Source organism: Narcine bancroftii, chromosome 7 (assembly GCF_036971445.1).
Source record: "Narcine bancroftii isolate sNarBan1 chromosome 7, sNarBan1.hap1, whole genome shotgun sequence".
Lineage (NCBI taxonomy): Eukaryota > Metazoa > Chordata > Chondrichthyes > Torpediniformes > Narcinidae > Narcine > Narcine bancroftii.
The window spans coordinates 39,327,763-39,347,279 of NC_091475.1; the positions used below are offsets into that span (position 1 = coordinate 39,327,763).

The 19,517-nt window shown below is 39.7% G+C and overlaps 1 protein-coding gene across 8 annotated transcripts in view; it reads right to left on the bottom strand.

Annotated features, from left to right (window-relative positions):
- Positions 1–19,517, bottom strand: part of LOC138738785 (RCC1 and BTB domain-containing protein 1-like) — an 83,740-nt gene that overhangs the window by 27,293 nt on the left and 36,930 nt on the right. For 7 of the 8 annotated variants that reach the window (XR_011341734.1, XM_069889707.1, XM_069889710.1 and 4 more), the window contains exons 4-7: positions 13,052–13,218; positions 9,966–10,124; positions 4,913–5,020; positions 1,056–1,198 (exon numbers count right to left, since the gene is read on the bottom strand). Coding sequence is in view for 7 of the 8 variants with exons in the window: in XM_069889707.1 (XP_069745808.1) it covers positions 1,056–1,198; positions 4,913–5,020; positions 9,966–10,124; positions 13,052–13,218 (577 nt within the window). In the remaining variant the exon portion in view is untranslated. The remainder of the gene's footprint in view (positions 1–1,055; positions 1,199–4,912; positions 5,021–9,965; positions 10,125–13,051; positions 13,219–19,517) is intronic. The other variant, XM_069889711.1, reaches the window with a different exon arrangement.

A 19,517-nucleotide genomic window follows, 5' to 3' on the forward strand; every position in this document is an offset into this window, starting at 1 on the left:
CCCACACAGATTCCACAGCATTACTGAGAAAATGCTCCACAGTCAAAGTAGCCACCTGCAGGTTTAGATATTACATTGTGATTGCAAAACATCGCATAATGCCACGAAGTCTCATTTGACACCCTGGGACTCACACTGCTGGACACTTCCTTCCAACTGGAGTACAAGACATTATGGAATCTCACCTTTCTTTCATCCAATCAACCCCAGAATTAGGTTAATAATTTGTTTAAAACATGCACCCAGCTTTTCATATTTTTTTGCCAAAAACTGACTTATGATAAGGTTTGGTCCCAGGACTTGCATTGCAAGTAAAGATTATTCCAAGTTGGGGTCTACCTGTACAGGTCCTCACTGCTGCCGGAAGGCCAGCATCCCCCCTGCTGCTGGGAGCCCTAGATGGTGCTGGGTAACTAGGGGCAGTGACATCACCTTGCAACCTACGTTGTGATTTGGAATGCATGAGCAGATTGTCGCCGCTCTCTCTCCCTCTTCAATCTCTCTCCCCAGCGACGGCAATCTGAACATGCGTTCCAAATCACTTAAAAAAGCGTCCATCAAAGCACGTTTCCTTGATGTCACTACAAGAGGAGCACCAAAATGATGACTTTGTTGGGGGGGTGGGAGGGAGGGCAGCTGGTGGCAGTAGGAAGCAATGTGCATGCGGTGATTGGACAGAGATGGAAAAGCAACCACATTGATACAGGTCGACCCTGATTTACCTTTTTCAAAACAGATTCCGATCATCATAACTTTGAAGTATCATAAGTCGGAACATCAGGGTCTATCTGTATATTCCTTGTTTTAGAAAAGTAAACTCCCCTACCCACAGTTCGACCCCCACCCCATGACCTGCAACTTTTAATCGTTTAATTTTATCCTATTCTCCTCTTCAACCAAAACATTAGGTAGTGCATTCTAGATCGTGACAACTTGCTATGCAAGATAATATTTCCTTCAACTTCATACTTTATGCAGAAAGATTGAGATTATTGGAGAGTTCACTTTTTTATAAAATGAATTAAATTTTAAACATTTGCAAAAATCAATGTTACCTTTCTTTCTTGAAAACAATCAGCACTGGGAGCATCTGGTTAGTTTTATTTCCAAAACCCAGCTGCCCAGCTGCATTAGCACCCCAGGCATAAAGCAGGCCTTCATCTGTTAATGCAAGCGTGTGAGCATAGCCACAGACAATCTGTAATCAAAGAAACATTCATCGACCACAAGAACATTCAAGAATACATTCCACAAAACAACAGAACCAACATCAAATACAGGATACTCATCTATATTTATCCACCACGAGAAAGAATGAAGTCTTGAAACCACCTTGTTGTTAAGCCGTTCTGAATGAATAATTTAAGCTTTCACTTCAGATTTCATATATTCTTATTGTCTAGCAGAGAGTGTAGAAGCACGAATAGAAATTACTACAAGACATGTAGTAAACTTTTGCAAGGTAAGTAAAGGCTACAATCTACTATGTACCAAGAGTAATTAATTTCTATATCTTCTGTTATTAGATGCACGCACAGCTTAATACACATTTCAGCTGAATGCAGTAAAAAAAAAGCAGACAACAGGGCATTTTTAGGCATTGGCTCCAAAAAGGTACAAACTGCTGAAAACAAAACAAATCCCAGTCACAGCCACCATCTGTTAAATCAATCCCCAACCTGGACTTGGAGATCTTTCAAGACTGGACATGAATTCAGAAAGTAAATCAGCCCTGCAGACTCTCATAAAATCAAAGGAGACAGGTTAATTTTAGAAAAGGTTTAACAGCAAATTAATTGTAGTCTACATAAATAACAATATCAATTCACTTTTCCTTCCATGTAACTCCTTTGCTGGCCAATGAGAGCTGATTATATAACAAGATCTAGAAACGCTATGGAGAATCTTTAAATTTCAGGCACCATTTGATAATTGGGTATTCAGTCTCTGCAGAACCCAACTAATCATATATCACCCTTATTAACCCCTTTGACTCTAGGTAAAATCAAATAGAAGCTTCTATATTGAGATAATCAGACACAGAAAAATGAAGCTCTGTGATTGTGATGAATTAAACTTCTTTGGATGAGAACAATTACACCACCTTCCTCCCACTATCTGCCTGAACACATCATCACAACTCCAGGAGCCATTCATCTTTCAGCTCCTGTTTCGATTCAATCAGATCATGTAATAAAACAGAAATGTAATATTACACAAAATTGCCTTTATTCTGCCATAATTCAGACAAAGATTTGCTAGTTTCATTGCCCGGCACCCCTTACAGCCAAAATAGAGTCCCTCTAGAGTCACCGAGTGTCTGTGAATTCGCCTCCAGCGCTCCCTCCCGCAGTCTCTGCAGCCACTCAAGACTTCAGTCCAGTTCAAACCATCAGCAACCCGAGCCCAGATCCAAACCCAACAAGATGAGGAAGCCTTCAGCTCCAGGGCCCTTTGGGAGCCCTTCTTGCCCCCAGCACCCCCTGAATTCCAGCTCTGATACCCGGTTCTCATGAGCCAGTCTCCAGCAGCTTTCAGGCTGTGTGGGTTCCTCGCCCACAAGTCGCCAACAGCTTGCCACCTGCGTGTCCTTCAGTCACAGAACCCTCGTAGGTCCATCATCTTGGCCACCTGTCCTTGGGGTCGTCTCCTCTGCTTCTCCCTCTCAGTGGGGAATGTTCTTCCTGCAACTGGTGCCCTACACCAGTCAGCTGCTCCGCTGGAGTCAGCAACCCCTTGTGGTCACTGCCGGGCACAGACGCCGCCATCTTGATCCAAACCCTGTGGGTGCGGGATTTTAAATAAAACACTGTTGGCTACTTTTACGGGCTATTTAAAGCCTGCCGAGAGCCGTTGGCAGTCGGACTTTTCAGGGGAGCGCTGTTTCCATTATCATCATTCTTCCTCATTGTCCTCAGAGGGATGTTGCACAGGTACAGAGTCAGCTTCTAAATAAATGAAGTTAACATCTGGTTTTCTCTGTCCAACATGATCACAAGTTTAAGTTTGTTATCTTCTGAATATACACGTCCAACCCAATGAAACACTATCTCTCCGGACCACAGAGCACATACATCCCACACAATTCAGTTCATATTAATCACATATTTACATAAAAAATATAATTTCAAATAAATAAAAATGTCCCACATCAAATCATGGGTATCAAGATATGCTCCTGAGGCCCATCACAAATGGCTCCATTGTCAGTGATTTCATCCACCCCTGGTCTATTATTTGAATTGGGCGAAGCTTTAGGCACTTTGGATTTCTGGCCAATTTGGAGCAGACAGCTTATCTACCTAAAAAGGCACTATATAATTCAATACAATTTAATCTTAATTATCTTCTGATTTTGCAAGGAAAATTGTTAAATAGCATTTATAATATAGAGAAAAGATAATTAAAGCTATTTATATTCACAGTGTGGCCATGATGAAATAACATGATGAAATAACCACAAGGCATTTCTTCAGCGAATCAAATGGATTTACTGTTCAGAATGCGCGCAACCTTTTAAAAGCCCAAATCACGTGCCCAACCCACATTGACATCATCACGCATTAACGTCACATAGACGGTTCGATGCCTTCTGGAAGTTGTAGTGCTGCCATAGCGCCACGACATGGCCCCTTCCCCCCAACTCCCGCCTCCCAGAACCGGCAGAAAGGTTTGTCTGTCTTAGGTGGTCGACCTCTGTGACGGACTGTTGCCTGCTATGCAGTGGGGAAGACAAAAGCTGGTTTTAGCCTATCAATAGTGAAAGACTGTTGTTTCCCTCCAATGGGAAAATTGGTAGTAGCCAGGAAATGTATAGCGGTCATATGGAGTCCAACTCCCAACTAAATATTACACGATGGAATACAGAAATGCAGAGTTGGAGAAAGTTAGGTACAATTTAAGGAAGAAATATGACACATTCGTTGGGGTATAGTAGCCTTATCTGCAGCTTATAGGTACACAGATATAGTTACACCCCTTCCATATAGAAGAAAGGTAAAAATCCATTCTAATAGTGAATGACTGAGATAAATGAAGTGAGTCAGGGTGCAGATGACATGCTCTTTTTTTGTCTCTTTTTCATTTTACTCTATGTTACTTTGGGTTTATATTTAGTTCCTTTAAGAGTTCGTGACTATAAATTTTTTTGTTCTTTAGGTTTGTTTAATTTACATAATCTTTTCCTTGTTGTATTAGGTATAGGAAGGAAGGGAGAGGGGTGGGCGTGGGGAAAAATGGACTCTGAATATAATGTAATATATTATTGTTGAGAAGGTTGAACTTCTGTTTTGTATTAGTGTGAACCTTGGAAAATCAAAAATAAAATATTCAAAAAAAAAAGAAAGGGACAAGGCAGGTTCCAACATTCCTCCACAACTCTCAATGAATACAGTTCATAGCCCATGTATCCACCCTAATAATTATGATGCACTGTGTAAATCTATAGATAGGCTATTAAATCTATAGATAGGCTATTAAAGTATAGGCTATTCATTGCAAATAAAAACACCGTGTCTGAAATTTTCGGCACTTCCTTGCTATTTTCCGTCTTTTCGGTTCTGCTATGTTTAATCAATGGAGGCAAACTTTTTTAAAAAACTGAGGTAAATGTTTTCATCGATGAGTATCATTTCAATGGTCAGCCTAGTAGTTGGTCAAAATGGCAGTGACTTCTCTTGTTGAAACTAAGTGCAAAATACATACAGTGCAATTTATTGTGAGAGACTATGTTCTAACGGGTCATATTCCATTTTATTTTTAAAATTCACCCTAGGCTACTTAAAAATGGGCAATGGGCCACAATTAGCTGGGACTGTAGTTTGGCCACCCCTGATTTAACAGAACAATTTAAAATCCAAGTTATGCCAAGTAAATGAACAAAGCAAATTAGGCTTCAGTATTCAGTACCAACCCGCAAGATACAAATTCCTTGTAATGCAGTCAACCTAGAAGGAATAAGGTGATTTCCAATGATCCCCGTTCCAAGTTGGCCATTGCTATTGTTGCCCCAACCAAACACCTGTAAAGTGAGAAAACAATGCTCAGTATAGATCAGGCATAGTCATTTGGCACAACATTCACAAGATGAACTGCAGTCATCATATAAGATTTGATTCCAAATCTCGCAAACTCCAATTGTCAAAATTGGCAAGAGTCCAATGCATGGCGAGAAACTGAAGTTATTTTAATTCAAAACACTGAATCTTAACAACAAAGGAACTCAACAGACTGAGACAGTGGGTTTATGGAGGGGCAGGAGTAGGCTTTCTCTTTATGTTAAAGCACAAAATTTTAAAAGTTCAGGACGGTTTCATCCCTTTCAAATACTTTTAGCATTATCATACACAATCTGTAGAGACATTGCTACAAAATATTAATCATTGATTCACATTACATACTTTTTTTTGGAAAATTTTATTTATAATCAATAATAAATCATACATTCAAAATACAGTTAAATACACATTTTATCCCATAAAACCCCCTATCCCTCCCATCCCACCCAACCCACCTCTAAACTAACCCAAAAAAAAGGAGAAAGAGAAAGCTTAAGAAAACAACTAAAACAATACATTCAATTGTGTGCCATGGTTTGGGACCACACCACCAATGTTTTATTAAAAAGAAATTTAATTGCATCCAATCCATGTATGAGCTCCAAGTTTTAATAAAAAAAGGATAATTATTTTGTAAATTATATGTTATCTTCTCTAAAGGAATACACGATCTTTTCTACACATGCCATCATTGAATATTCAATTTAGTCTCATTTTCCATGTTACTGCAAGACATTTCCTAGCTACTGCCTTATAAAAGCAATTTGGAATTTATCTAATTTTAAGTCCAAACTCAATGGTTTAATATAACCCAATAAAAATATCATAGGATCGAATGGAATTTTAAATTACAACACACATTCCAAAAATTCTTTAATTTTATTCTAAAAAGGCTTAACCGTCTCACATAACCAAACCGAATGTAAAAAAAATTCCCACTCCTTTATGACATCTAAAACATGAATCTGAAGTGACATATTTAAATTTCTTTATTTTTCCAGAGTCAAGAATAATTGGTGAATAAAATTATATTGAACTAATCTATATCTTACATTCACAATTTTAGTCATACTGTCCTCACATCCAATTATCTGGGGAAATAGATATTTCCAAATCTTTTTCCCATTTCACTCTAGTTTTATCAACATTTGGCTTGGGTATATTAGCCTGCAATAAAGCATACAATACAAATCCGATATAAAACCTTTCTTACCACTTTTGAAGCAAAATCTCAAATATAGATCTTCTAGGAAGCCTCAAAGTACATCCAAAATTTTCTAACAATAGAGCTTTAACTTGATAATAAGAAAAAAGAGTACCCAAAGGTATATCATATTTTTCTCTCATTCTTTGAAAGGAAATAAAATAACCTGCCTCATAACAATCTTCTATCAATTTAATTCCTTTTTGTTCCCATAACTTCAAAAGTTGATTATTAACACAAAGGTGTTTTAGCCAAAATTTTACCTTCAGTACCTACAATTTCATTCTTATTAGTCCAAAACTCAATCAAGTGTTTTAACACCGGTAAATTATAACTATTTAATAACTGAGGATTCCATCGGTAAATAAATTGATCCATCCTTTTTTCTCCAATCTGGAAGAGTTCAATATTAGCCCATACCAGGGGGCTATCCACTTGAAACATCTTATTAATAAATTTTAAATGAACTGATTCATAATAATTTTGAAAACTAGGAAGTTGTAGACGTCCTAATACATATTTTCAAGTTAGGTTCTGTAATGAAACGCTCGCCATTTTGTCTTTCCACAAAAATTTTCTCACCAAAATATTCAAATCTTTAAAAAACTTTATGAGGTATCTTACATGGAATAGATTGGAACAAATATTGAATTCGGGGAAAGATATTCATTTTTATACAATTCACCTGTTCCATCAATGTTATAGGTAAATCCTTCCACCTATTTTTGTCAATAAATGTAAATAATACAAATAAATAATTATAATTACTATCAATAATAATGCCCAAATACTTAATACGATCAGACCATTTATACTTCACAATCTGTCTACACAACGAATAATCCATATCAGCTAAAGGCATGATTTCACCCTTCTCCTAATTTACTTTATAACCAGATAACACTCCATACTGTTCCAAACGTTTATGTAAAATCTCCAAAGATTGCGAAGGATGTGTTGAATATATCAAAACATCGTCCACAAACAAATATATCTTGTATTCATCAGAATTCACCTTAATATCTTTAATACCACTATCCTGCCTAACCATCTCTGACAAAGGCTCAATAAACAATGCAAACAGAGCTGGTGACAAAGGGCAGCCCTGTCAGGTCGATCTAGATAATGTAAAAGGTAAGACATCACCACTCTCACAGATTACATAACTTTTCAATGTAATCAAAAGTTATAATTGAGGTTATAGAATGGAATTTTTCAATTAATCTCAAGAGAAAGATTTGCATTTACATAGTACCTTTCATGACTAAACAACCCATAGACCTTACAACCATACCTTACTTTTGATATGCATATACTTTACAAAGTAGGAAAAGCTACAGACGACAAGTGCAACAAATCCACAACCAGCACTACAATGACAATCAGATGATCCGTCAGTCATACACCACAGAAACATGTCCTTTGGTCCAGAGTCCTCGCAGCCACCAAACAGTGGGGATAAAAAGGTGCCATCTTTCCATCAACCAATCCTGTCACCCTCAGACTCCACAAGGTCATACGAGGAGCAGTTAACAGTGGCTAATTGACCTACCATATGGGATACAAGAGGAAAATAGAGCTCTCAAAGAAAACCCACACGGTCACAAGAATGTGGAAACTCCACACAGACAGGATTGAATATGGATGGCTGGAGCTGTGAGGCTCCACCAGTCAGTGTGCCACCCAAGGATCTGCTTAAGCTTTAAGTGTAAATATAAACATAAATGCTGGAACCATTCAGCATTCAGGTTAGATGGTTATCTGTGGGAAAAGAAAGTGGGTCAACATTTCATCAAAAGAGGGAAATAGAGAAAACAAGTTACTCGTTTTAAATTAATGTTAACTTTTCTTTCTTTTCCAGTTGCCCTCTTTGACATGAGGGCAGCATAGTCAGTGTAGTGATTGGTGCAATGCTATTATAGGTCAGTGTCCTGGGTTTGAATCTACCACTATAAAGAGTTTGTCCTGTGATAGATTATGTTGTGCTTGATTTGGATATAGATATGTTTTTGGGAGATAAATTGGGGAAGGTTTTAGTGTAGGTCACATACAAACACTTTAAAACAGATCTCATTTAAAATTCTGGAGCTCTGCTCATGCTAGACATGTCAGCCCCAGAACCTTTGCAAAAGCTTTGGAGAGTGCCCAAGAGACTTCACTAATAGATTGTTGTTTACAAAAAGGCAACAGATGAAAGAACTTGCCGGGAGCCACTGACTGTCTGGAGAGGAACTTGCTGATGTAGGAGAGTCATTTGGTTTTGCAAGCAGAGAGAGTAAAACAGGTTTTCTCTCAGAGAGAGAGAAATTCAGTTCTACAGTTTGACAGTCAGCAGCAGCAGCTGGGACTGGAACAGGACAAGCTGGCAAGCTTGTGGAAAACCCCATTTGGAAGGTAGGTTGTGAGTGCTTGGTTCAGCCCTTGTGGTTCATGCAAGAGGAGAGGACTGACTGTCTAATGTTTCACTTGAAATAAGGGAAACAGAAAAGGAACTCTGTGATGACCTGAAAGAAAGAGGTCATCATCTGGAGAACCCTGGGGTGGGGTCAAGTTTAATTGGCAAGACACTGAAGTGGCTGATTAAAAGGGAATCAGTTGTGGGTGTCCTGGAACAACAAATCTCTCTCTGAAAACCAACAAGAACCTTCCTGAGTGGTAACCATTTATCTTACAAGCACCAAAGTCTGGTGAACTTTATAAATGTTAAATTCTGTGCACAGTATAAGAATTGCCTGCAGCCAGTGAACTTGGAGGAATGAGAAGTGAGATTGGACTGTGAAACAAAAATCTTTTCTGAATGTACACACACATTACATACACGTGCTCTTAGAATTAGAAGGGGGTTAAAGTTAGTTAGTTAAGTCAATAATGTTAAGTTATAGTGTGATTCTGTTTTCATGTTTAAAGATAATTAAAAGCAACTTTTGTTTAAGTAATGAAAAGCATCTTTTGTTTAAGTAACCATTTGTCTTGGTGAATATCTATTGCTGCTGGGTTTTGGGGTCCTCTGGGCTCGTAACAGTACGTTCTCCCCGTGTCTGCATGGGTTTCCTCTGGGTGCTCTATTTTCCTCCAACCCTCCATAATGTATGGGGTTTGAAGGTTAATTGGTGTTATTTGGGCGGCACAGACTTGAGGGCCAGAAGGGACTGTTATTGTGTTGTAGGTCTAAATTTATATTTATGAAATGTTGCCTTTCCACAGATGTGAGATAAATAATGGCTAGTTTCTGGAAAAATTAGCCCCTTCTTCACCACCACATTTTCAGAGACAGTGCCATGGGCATCTTTGAAATCCACCTAAGAGGATAGTTTGAACTCATCCGACTTTATTTTTGACTACATCACTCTGTCAGTATTGTGATGGACTGTTAGCCTCTGGAGCAGTCTTGAATCTACAGCTCATACAATGTTACAATCCACTAGTTCTTCGGCATATCCCCGTACCGAGGCAGCTTGTTTTCTACCAATTACAGACCTCCAGTTAAATTAATGCACCTTGGCTTGCACTTTGTTCATGGATAGGCTCCGCGTCAATTTGACAAATTAATGCAAAAGAAAATCACTTCTAGTTTCAGCCCAATACCAATGTGATAAGAAAAAGTTCATATCACTGAAACACTGTGCACTTTTTACCCCTTGAGCAACATGAACAAAGTAATAATGAACACCAGCTAGCATACTGGGTCACAAACTAAGAATTACCTCTCCATTATCTGTTACAGCCATGGTGAATACTTGACCACAAGCAATATTAATAACCTTCTTGTTCTCCAAACTGTGTGTTATCCTTCGTGGTGTTGCTTGATTTATAGTTGATGCTGATCCTATTTGTCCACAGTTGTTGGAACCCCAGGAATAAACCTGTCATTAAAGTAAACAAAGAATTGAGAAAACATTTAAATAATGTACAAAATAGTTATGTTCCCAAAGCTAACAATCGAATAGAATTAACCTGACAGAGTCCAACAAATTTTAAATTTAAACGGTAACAGGCCATTTTGGCCTTACAAGTCTGTGCCGCCCATTTTACATCCCATTAACCTACACCCCCAGTATGTTTGAATGGTGGGAGGAAACCAGAGCCTGCGGGGAAAACTTGCATAGATGCAGGGAGAATGTGCTGCTCTTACAGACATCATAGTACTCGAACACCAGTCCAGACCTACTCGCTGGCGCTGTAAAGGCACTGAGCTAACTGCTATGCCAACTGTGATTTCAAACATCTTGGACCAAAAATTGTTCCAATTGAAATACTCAAAGTTCTCCAATTTTATTGGTCCAATTTACTGAAACTAACAGATTTGTTTCAGCATGGAAAGAGGATATTTGTGAGTCCAATCCAGTTGGTCTCATTCTCTTGTCCTCTTTCCATAGTCCTATAATTACTTTTCTTTTGATGTTGGTCCAGCACCTTTATAAATACCTGTACTGTACTTAAGTCTGTCTCCATGGTTGGAGATTTCAGACACCTAACAGTTTCCAACGTCACTTTTTTGCTCTTTCTTTGACTAAACATCAATGTCCTTTGATTATTGACCCATCTGCCAATGGGAAGTTTCTCTCTGCCCGCTCTTTCAATTCGTTAATTTTAAATATCTCTATCAGAACTCTTCCCAACCTCCTGTTCGAACCACCGTTTCAACTCTATCCAGAGAAATGAAGTCCCTCAACCCAGCAATATTTTAGAAAAGATCTACTGCTCTCTCACTCATGCTTTAACCATTTTACTAAGAACTAGACAAAATACTATAGCTGTGGCCAACTCGTTTAAGTGCCCTCATTTTTCATTACAATCCACTACCACATCTACTGCTGTGCAAGAAATAAGTGCGTCACCTGGTAAATAATTTTAGGAGAGAAATGGATGGGTCTGGGTTAGAAATCAGTATTATACCATGCCCAGTTTTATTTGCCATTAATCAGGCAGCCAACCTGAAGTAGCCAGGTCTCCAAGAAGCACATTAGTTAATAATTTTTTCTAATTACTCACTGGACTGCAAAGCTTCCATCTCAAAAGTCATTTTCCTGTCTTCCTCCATCTTCTAAATAAAACTATCCATTTTATTTCACAGGCTTTCAGGAATGTTCAAGAGGGTGAGTTGAAAACCAGAGAAGACATGAAAGAATGAGGCAAAATTTGGTGACATGGAGAAATTTTTTATTTGTATAACTAGTGGTTCTGATCTTGAATGTGCTCCCTGAAAAAAATCATGGTACCACAGACAATATGGAATTGAGCATATATTTGGCTGTGGGGGAAAAAGGATAATGTTACGAGCCCAGAGGACCTCAAAACCCAGCAGCAATAGAATTTCACCACGACAAATGGTTACTTAAACAAAAGTTGCTTTTAATTTTCTTTAACATAAAAACAGGTTCAAACTTTAACTTATTACTATTAACTTAACCCACTTCTAATTCTAAGCACGTGTGTATGTAATGTGTGTATAAGTTCAGTAACGTTCTTTACTTCACAGCTCAATTTTACTTCTCATTCCTCCAAGTTCACTGGTTGCTGGCAATTCTTATACTGTGCACAGAATTCAACATTTATGAATTTCATCAGGCTTGAAAGGTAAATGGTTACCACTCAGGAAAGTTCTTGTTGGTTTTCAGAGAAAGATTTGTTGCTCGTTGGACACCCACAACTGATTCCTTCCAATCAGCCTCTTCAGTATCTTGCCAAAGAAACTTGCCCCATCAGGGTTTTCCAGTTGATAACCTCTTTCTTCAGGTCATTACAGATTTCCTTTACTGTTTCCCTTATTTCAAGTGAAACATTATACAGCCAGTTCTCTCCTCGTGTCTAGACCACAAGGGCTTTGAACAGGCTGAACTAAGAACTCGCAACCCATCTTCAAAATGGGGCTTTTCCACAAGCTTGCCAGCTTGTCATGTTCCAGTTCCAGCTGCTGCTGCTGAACTGTAGAACTGAATTCTCTCTCTCCCTCTCTAACAAAGAGAAAACCACATGACCCTCTGAGAACAGCAAACTGCACTCACAGACTGCAGCACCAGACCCAATCTTCCAAATCTGTTCATCTGTTGCTTTCCGAAACAATAATCCAATACTCCACAGCATGTCCAATTAACATCCATTTGTGAAGTCTGTATAGGCATTCTTCAAAGTTTTTGCAAAGGCACTCGGAGCCTGGACTGTCTGGCTTGAGCAGAGTTCTGGCATTTTAAATGAGACCTGTGCTGTGAAGTGTTTGTGCTTATTTGTGACCAACACTAAAACAAAACAATTTTTCTCCTTTAAAACATATCTACATACAATATAAAATATAACATAATTTGTCACAATAGCAAGGAGAATGATTAAGTATTTCTTTCAAAAAGCAAGAACAATCAACGATCAACTGAATGACCTCCTTCATTTCATAATAGGAAAAGTATCCAGTAAAATCCCCGTTATACAGAATTCAAGTAACTGGCAAAAAAAATTTGCAGAAAATAAATAGGTAAAAAATACAAAAGTTTCAAATTGGCGCCAACAGCCCCGCAATCAGCAGTCAGTTAACAAGCAATCTCAAACAATGGGAAAATTCACTTATCTGACATCTACATATCCCCATATTGGGTTTTTTTTTAAAACTGTATTTGGTCAAAGCTCACTGAGTTTTTCATTTCATCCTTTATGAAATGCAAACTTAAAACATCAGATTTTGCATTTCATTAAGGTTGATTTTCAAGCTGCAAGACACATCACCAATGTAGATAAAGTTATATTATGAAATAAACAAAAGATAAACTTATTACACTACAACAAGAAAGTCATCTCTCACCTCTCCATCTGTTGTGAGGATCATAGAATGACTGGAGCCACAAGCTACCTCCACTGCTTTCTTATTATAGAACATGCTGGAAACAAGGAAAGGCAATGTAGCAGGACCAGTTGCTCCATTTCCCAGCTGGCAACTGCTGTTGAGGCCCCAGGAATAGGTCTCTCCATCTGTAAAGGATGATAGGGTTTTTGACAACGTGATTGATGTGATGCAAAAACTATCCAGAGATGGGAGCTACAGATCTTCGAATTGACTGAATCCAGATCTTTTGTATTCCAAATGAACCACGGTCAAGTTAACTTTTGTGGAAAGACGGACCTATTGTCTGGGTAAATTCAAGAATCCATTTGGATTATGATTGCTCCCAAGATAAAACAGACGCTGCTGGAAATACTCATCAGTCAGACAATAGTGTGGAAAGAGGGAAATAGCGTTAATCTTTCAAGTTAATGATTTTTCATCAGATGCTGCCTTGACCTGATTGTATTTCCAGCATTTTAGGCTTTATTTCAGATTTCCAGCCTCCACAGCATCTTGGTTTTAAGCAATAATGCTAGTCAGTCCTCCTGTTGCCTCTACCCCAATTCACAGCAAAATAAAAATTGTGCGATATATAAATATCTGAAGGATATGGTGAAATCATTTATGGGGATTATAGATTCACTGTGCCAGTCTGCAGTGTAAATGAAATCTTTCAGATTGGAAAATTCATTTTACTCCTGCAATCACCTCATGGATCTACTGTTACAATGAAAACAAAACTGCTTGCTTTGTGGGCAATATATTAGTAGACTTAAAATATGACAGGAAATCGCCAAAAAACAGGTTATATTTTAAAAAACAGTTACATGGTAGGAAAGTTTTATGATGATTTTTGTGATAAGCATCCAAAAATTCATAAAATACACCCAAAAGTGTTTAGGAAGCAAAATTTTCATTGTCCAGTGCAATCTATTTTTATCTCATGCCAGTGCACTTCACCTCATCTCACAGTTGGCTTTTCATGTGGTCTCACATTTACTTTGCTTTCATTGTCCAGGTGCTATGCAAATGCTGTTTTAGGCCTGGGCATGCTTAGTCAGGATAGATGCAGACAGGCTATAAAAGCAGCTCACAAATACAGATGCTATGCATTACATTGATATAGACTGAACGCATGTTGATGCACATACAAAACAATGAAGTGCAACATGTCATTGAAAATTAATTTTCGGCATTTGCATTTGGATTTCTTCCCTGCTGATCTTGGTGCAGTCAATGAAGAACATAGTGAAAGGTTTCACCAGGACATCACAACAATGAAAAAGCAGTGTCAGGGTAACTGGAATCCATTAACGCTGCCCAACTATAGTTAGACACTGAGCTGAAGTGAATTTTCGTGTGTTCCCCTTTGAATCCTGGTCTCTATGTCACTGCACTTTAGCAGGGCCATGGTTGGACCTAGTTTGTCCTGGAGAAAAGATCTTATCTGAAAGTAGCAGTAGAATGTTTTATTTGACAAATTATACCTGTGTTTAAGCTGCTTGAATGACATAAATTGTCCCAGCTCGTAACAGTCCTCTATGCACCTGACTCCATTCCTGCAGCAGGTGTCTAGGATCTTGTTACCTACCTTCAAAGGTATTAAATGGTTCAGAATCAGGGGTGTTTTTGGAGAAAGCCCCAATTTTATTCCAAATATTGATTAATAACACTCCAAATGCAAATAATTTGCCATTTTTCCAGAAAATAATTTGCCATCCCATTTATAAATAAAGTTCTCTGCTACCCTCTTGCCCACCAAGTGGAGTCCAATTTTTACCCAGGACGGTACCTCTCCCCCCCTCAAAGAGTGAGGAGATGTACCTTGACTAAGTTGCCCATTAGTATTTTTTAAAGTCTGGCAACTGCAATCTGCCAAGACTGTAATCCCAGGTTAATTTCTCCATAGAGACCCTGGTTACCTTCCCATTCCATAGGAATGCTCTTAATGGTGAGAGCAAAGCTTGAAACAATACCCCCTGGGCAATGCCACAGGCAAGGTCTGAAAGAGATACTGAAGTCTTGGCAACACATTCATTTTTACACAGTTGACCCTGCCCACAAGGTTATGAGCAGGGACCTCCATCTACTTAAGTTCTCCTCAATCTTTTTCAGCATGGGGGTATAGTTTAACTTATATAGGTTGTTTAATTTTGACTCCTAGGTACTTAATCCCATTTTGGGGCCATTTTAGGAAACTTTTTTTTTGCATTGGCTATAATCCACTCCCGTAGGTGGCATAATCTCACTTTTATCCCAATTTATTTTGTACCCGGAGACCTCCCCATAGTCTTCCAGAGTAGAGTGCAACTTGGGCAATGAACTTACTGGGTCTGTCAAATATATCAATATATCATCAGCAAATAAACTGGTCTTATGTTCCTCCTGGCCTACTTAAAATCCTTTAATGCCTGGATCCTGACAAATGCCCTCAGCCAAGGGCTCCATTGCCAGTACAAACAGAACTGGGGATAACAGGCATCCCTGTCTGCTTGATCTTTTGAGTGGGAAGGCTGAAGAAATCTGCCCATTGGTCACAACTTTCACCTTGGATGCATGATATAGCACCCATATCCAATTAATAAAAGTTGGCCCTAGCCCAATTTTCTCCAGGACTTTAAATAAAAAGTTCCACTAATATATCAAATGCCTTTTCTGCATCGAGAGCCAGGGTAAGACCACTCTCATTTCTGGTTTGTGCCAGGTGAATTATGCTTAGCAGTTTGCCCACGTTATCTGCCACCTATCTTTTTGGTACACAGCCCACTTGATCTTTGTTAATTAGTTCTGGCAAATACTTCACCAATCTATTTTCCAGAGCTTTGGAATTATCTTATAGTCTGTATTTAATAGTGAAATAGGTCTATTAGAGGATGGCTTTAACGGGTCCTTATCTTTTTTCAAAATGGTCGTAATGATTGCTGTCGAGAAAGATTCCAGGAGTCTATGAAACTCCATTGCCTGATCTATCAGATGGAAACTCATCCTCCCCCAGAGACTTGTTGGTTTGTAACTGGTTCAATGCACTCACTATTTCTTCTTCTGTGAAGGGACAATCTAAGCCTTCCTGTCTTTCCGGATCCAAGTTTGCCAACTCTATCTTTGACAGGAATTCAGCCATTTTATTGGATCTTCCTTCCAATTCTGATTTATATAAATCTTCAAAAAATGCTCAGAAGGTGTCATTGATTTCCTTTGGTTTGTAAGAGATTCTGCCATTCCCCTACCCCCCCCCCCCCCCCCCACCTTTGTATTGCATTGATTATTCTTGAGGTTGTTCTGTTCTCAACTGAAATACCAAGACTTTATGGGCTCTCTCCCCCAGTTCATAATATTTTTGCCTGGACCGTAGTATGGTCCTGGCCTTTGTGATATTATATTTTTGAGCGTAATGTACTTCATCTTTTTGTTTGTTAGGACCCTGTACTAATCTTCTGACCCCAACTTTTGAAAGTCCTTTTGTAAACGAGCAATTTCTTGTTCCAATTCACCAACCTCCCTCTCATATTCTTTCTTTATTGTTTTAGTATATCCGATGAGTTGACCCCTCAAATACGCTTTGAGGGTGTCCCATAAAAGGAATTTATCTGGAGTGGAGGTGCAGTTGGCCTCACAGAACAGATATCTGTGCTCTGATAAAGTTACAAAACTCCGGCTTCTTTAACAGTAATGCATTAAGACACCATATACAGTTTTCTGCTTATCCGGCATTTCAATTTTGACTACTAATGGCAAATGATTTGAGAGTCGCCTCGCTATGTACTCAGCTTCTATTATCCTACCCTCTATATGGGCTGAAGCCAGGAAAAAAATCTATTCTAGAGTAGGAGTCATGTTGCTTTGAGTAGAAGGAATAGTCCTTCTTCCTCAGATGCTTCCGCCTCAACACGTCTATCAGATTCAGCTCCTTCATACCGCCTATAATGGCACTATTCTTTTTGTTGACATCAAAAACAGGGTCCAGACAAAAATTAAAATCTCTCCCAATTAGAATATTCTCTTTTGCTTCTGCCAATCTCAGGAAAATATCCTGCATAATTTTTTTGTCATCTATGTTGGGGGCATATAGATTCATTAGGTTCTAGGACTCTGAGTATATTTGACAGTGTACCATTACAAATCTACCAGTTTTATCTGTTGTCACACTCTGCACTCTCACTGAAACACTTTTCCCGATCAGAATTGGTACCTCCCCCCCCACCTTGTTTTCGAACCAAACGAGGAGGCCAGCACCTGGCCCACCCACCCTCTCCTTAATTTTTGGTGCTCTGGTTCTGTTAAATGAGTTTCTTGGAGGAAGGCCAGGTCAATTCCCATTATCATGATGTGTGACAAGACTCTTTTTGCCTTGACCGTTCCATTCAGACTGTTAACATTGAAACTTGAAAATCTTATACTTTTAGCCATTGCTCCAGGGGTTGTCATAACAGCATTTTCTTTGTGCCTCTGTCGCCCTTAGACTCCTCCACACCCAACCCCACACCGTCGGCCGTTCATTCCCCAAGCACCTGAGCCACACCAGATCCCAGAGTATAAAAACTAAAACCAAAATAATTAACAACACTAAAATAGAAAAGGAAGACACAAATATAACTTTGGGTGACATGTTTCACTAATAAGAGACAAGGACAATAACAAGGATGAAAGTTAAAAAAAATCCTAAGGTAATTAACGAAAAGAAAATTAAGAAAAACACCAATACCATTTCCAATCATACACTTGTTCAGTCCCCTATTACCCTTCCATCGCAACCTTTGCCCCATGCAATACCCCCCCCCCCTTGATCAGTGACCACCTCACTTTGGTTGTCACTGCCCACCCCCAACAGTAGGTTGTGCAATTCGCACCCATCATTTCCTCCCTCAGTCTCCTGCGCTCCCAAACAAAAAAAATTACAGTTGTAATGTTCACTTCCATTTGTCTTAGCCTCATTTCTCGTATCTTCTTTTTACTTAAACACCCAAATACCCTACAGTTCACAACGAGCCCATATAGCTCTGTGGATTAGTTTTCATTTTGATTTGGGCTCTTCTTTTTACCCATTAATGTGGGTAAATCTTCCTTCATTTGTTGTGCTCTCTCGGGGTCTGTAATAAATTTCCTTCCCCCCATCCCCTGCCAGTAAAACCACTTTCAGGGTGGCCGGGTACCTCAGCATGCACTCATGGCCCTTCTGTTTGATTTGTCTATTTGCTGGCTCCAGCGCTTTTAAGAGTGCCACACTGATATCGGGGTAAAAAAAAATAACTTGTTTCCCCTTATTTCCATAGGGTCTCCTTTCTTTTTAGTCCTAATTGGTGCTGCCCTCAGTATTTCTTCCCTGTCCTGGTATCGTAATAATTTTACCAGGGCCTGCCTTCAGAAGGACAGACCTATGTGCCCTTTCTACCTCCACTCTCTCCCCCATCAAGCCTTCACCCAGCACCTTGGAGATGCATGATTGAAAAAAAGCGTATGGTGTTCTGTCCCTTGGTCCCCTCTCTCAACCCCACTATTTTAATGTTGTTTCTCCTACTGAAATTTTCAAGGGAATCTAGCTTCCACCATATCCAGTCCCTTTCTTTTTTTCTCCCCATATTATTAATAATGTCCTCTATTGCCCCCACTTTTTCCTCATAACCTTCCCATTAATCCTGCACTTTATCTAGCTTTTTCCACATATCCTCAGCCCTTTTATCCATAGCAAGGGAAAATTTTCATTCCATAAGGTTGAGTGCTTTCTATCACGCTGGAGGGCTCTGAGCCTCCCTGTGTGGTTTGCCTCACTGAAGCTTTCCTCCTGAGCCCTAAGGCTCCTTGGTAGCTCCCTTCTCCAGGTCCATTGCTGCCTGGGACCTCACCACAATTCCCAATCTCCTCGCATTCGCTGCTGCTGCTCTCCTCTTCAGTCGATCCAACGGTGGACTCTCCGCTGGAACCCGCGCTGCCTGGAACCACCTCACCTGACCTGCGGCTGGATCAGCTGCCAAGACTTGTCTTCATGCCAGGCCCAACACTGCCTGGGTCCTCCCAACCCGCCACTCCTCTCAACCTGGGGCTGGACCTGCCACTGAAACCCAGGTAAGCACAGCTTTCCTAAGGGTCGAATCCAGTAATGGCATCTCCCAACCTCTTCAGGCACTGGTCCGCATCCATCTCCGTGGCGCTCCACTCCCCAAGATTGCAATCCTCACATCCATCGGGACTGATGCTTGCTCCAACGCTCACACTGCGGGGGTGGTGGGGGAAAGATACCATACCTCTCTCTCCCTCCACCACTCGATCCAGGGATTCCTCCCACTGTCCAACAGCCTGGGATGGCATCTTCTTTAAGGACTGGGTCCTCCTGCTTAGCAGGCTACTCACTTGAAGAGGCCATTCTTTCAGGGGACCTTGATGCCGCCCTGCCAGTCTCCTCTCCACAAGGTTCCTCCACATTGGTCTTCAGCTTCAAAAGTACTTCTTT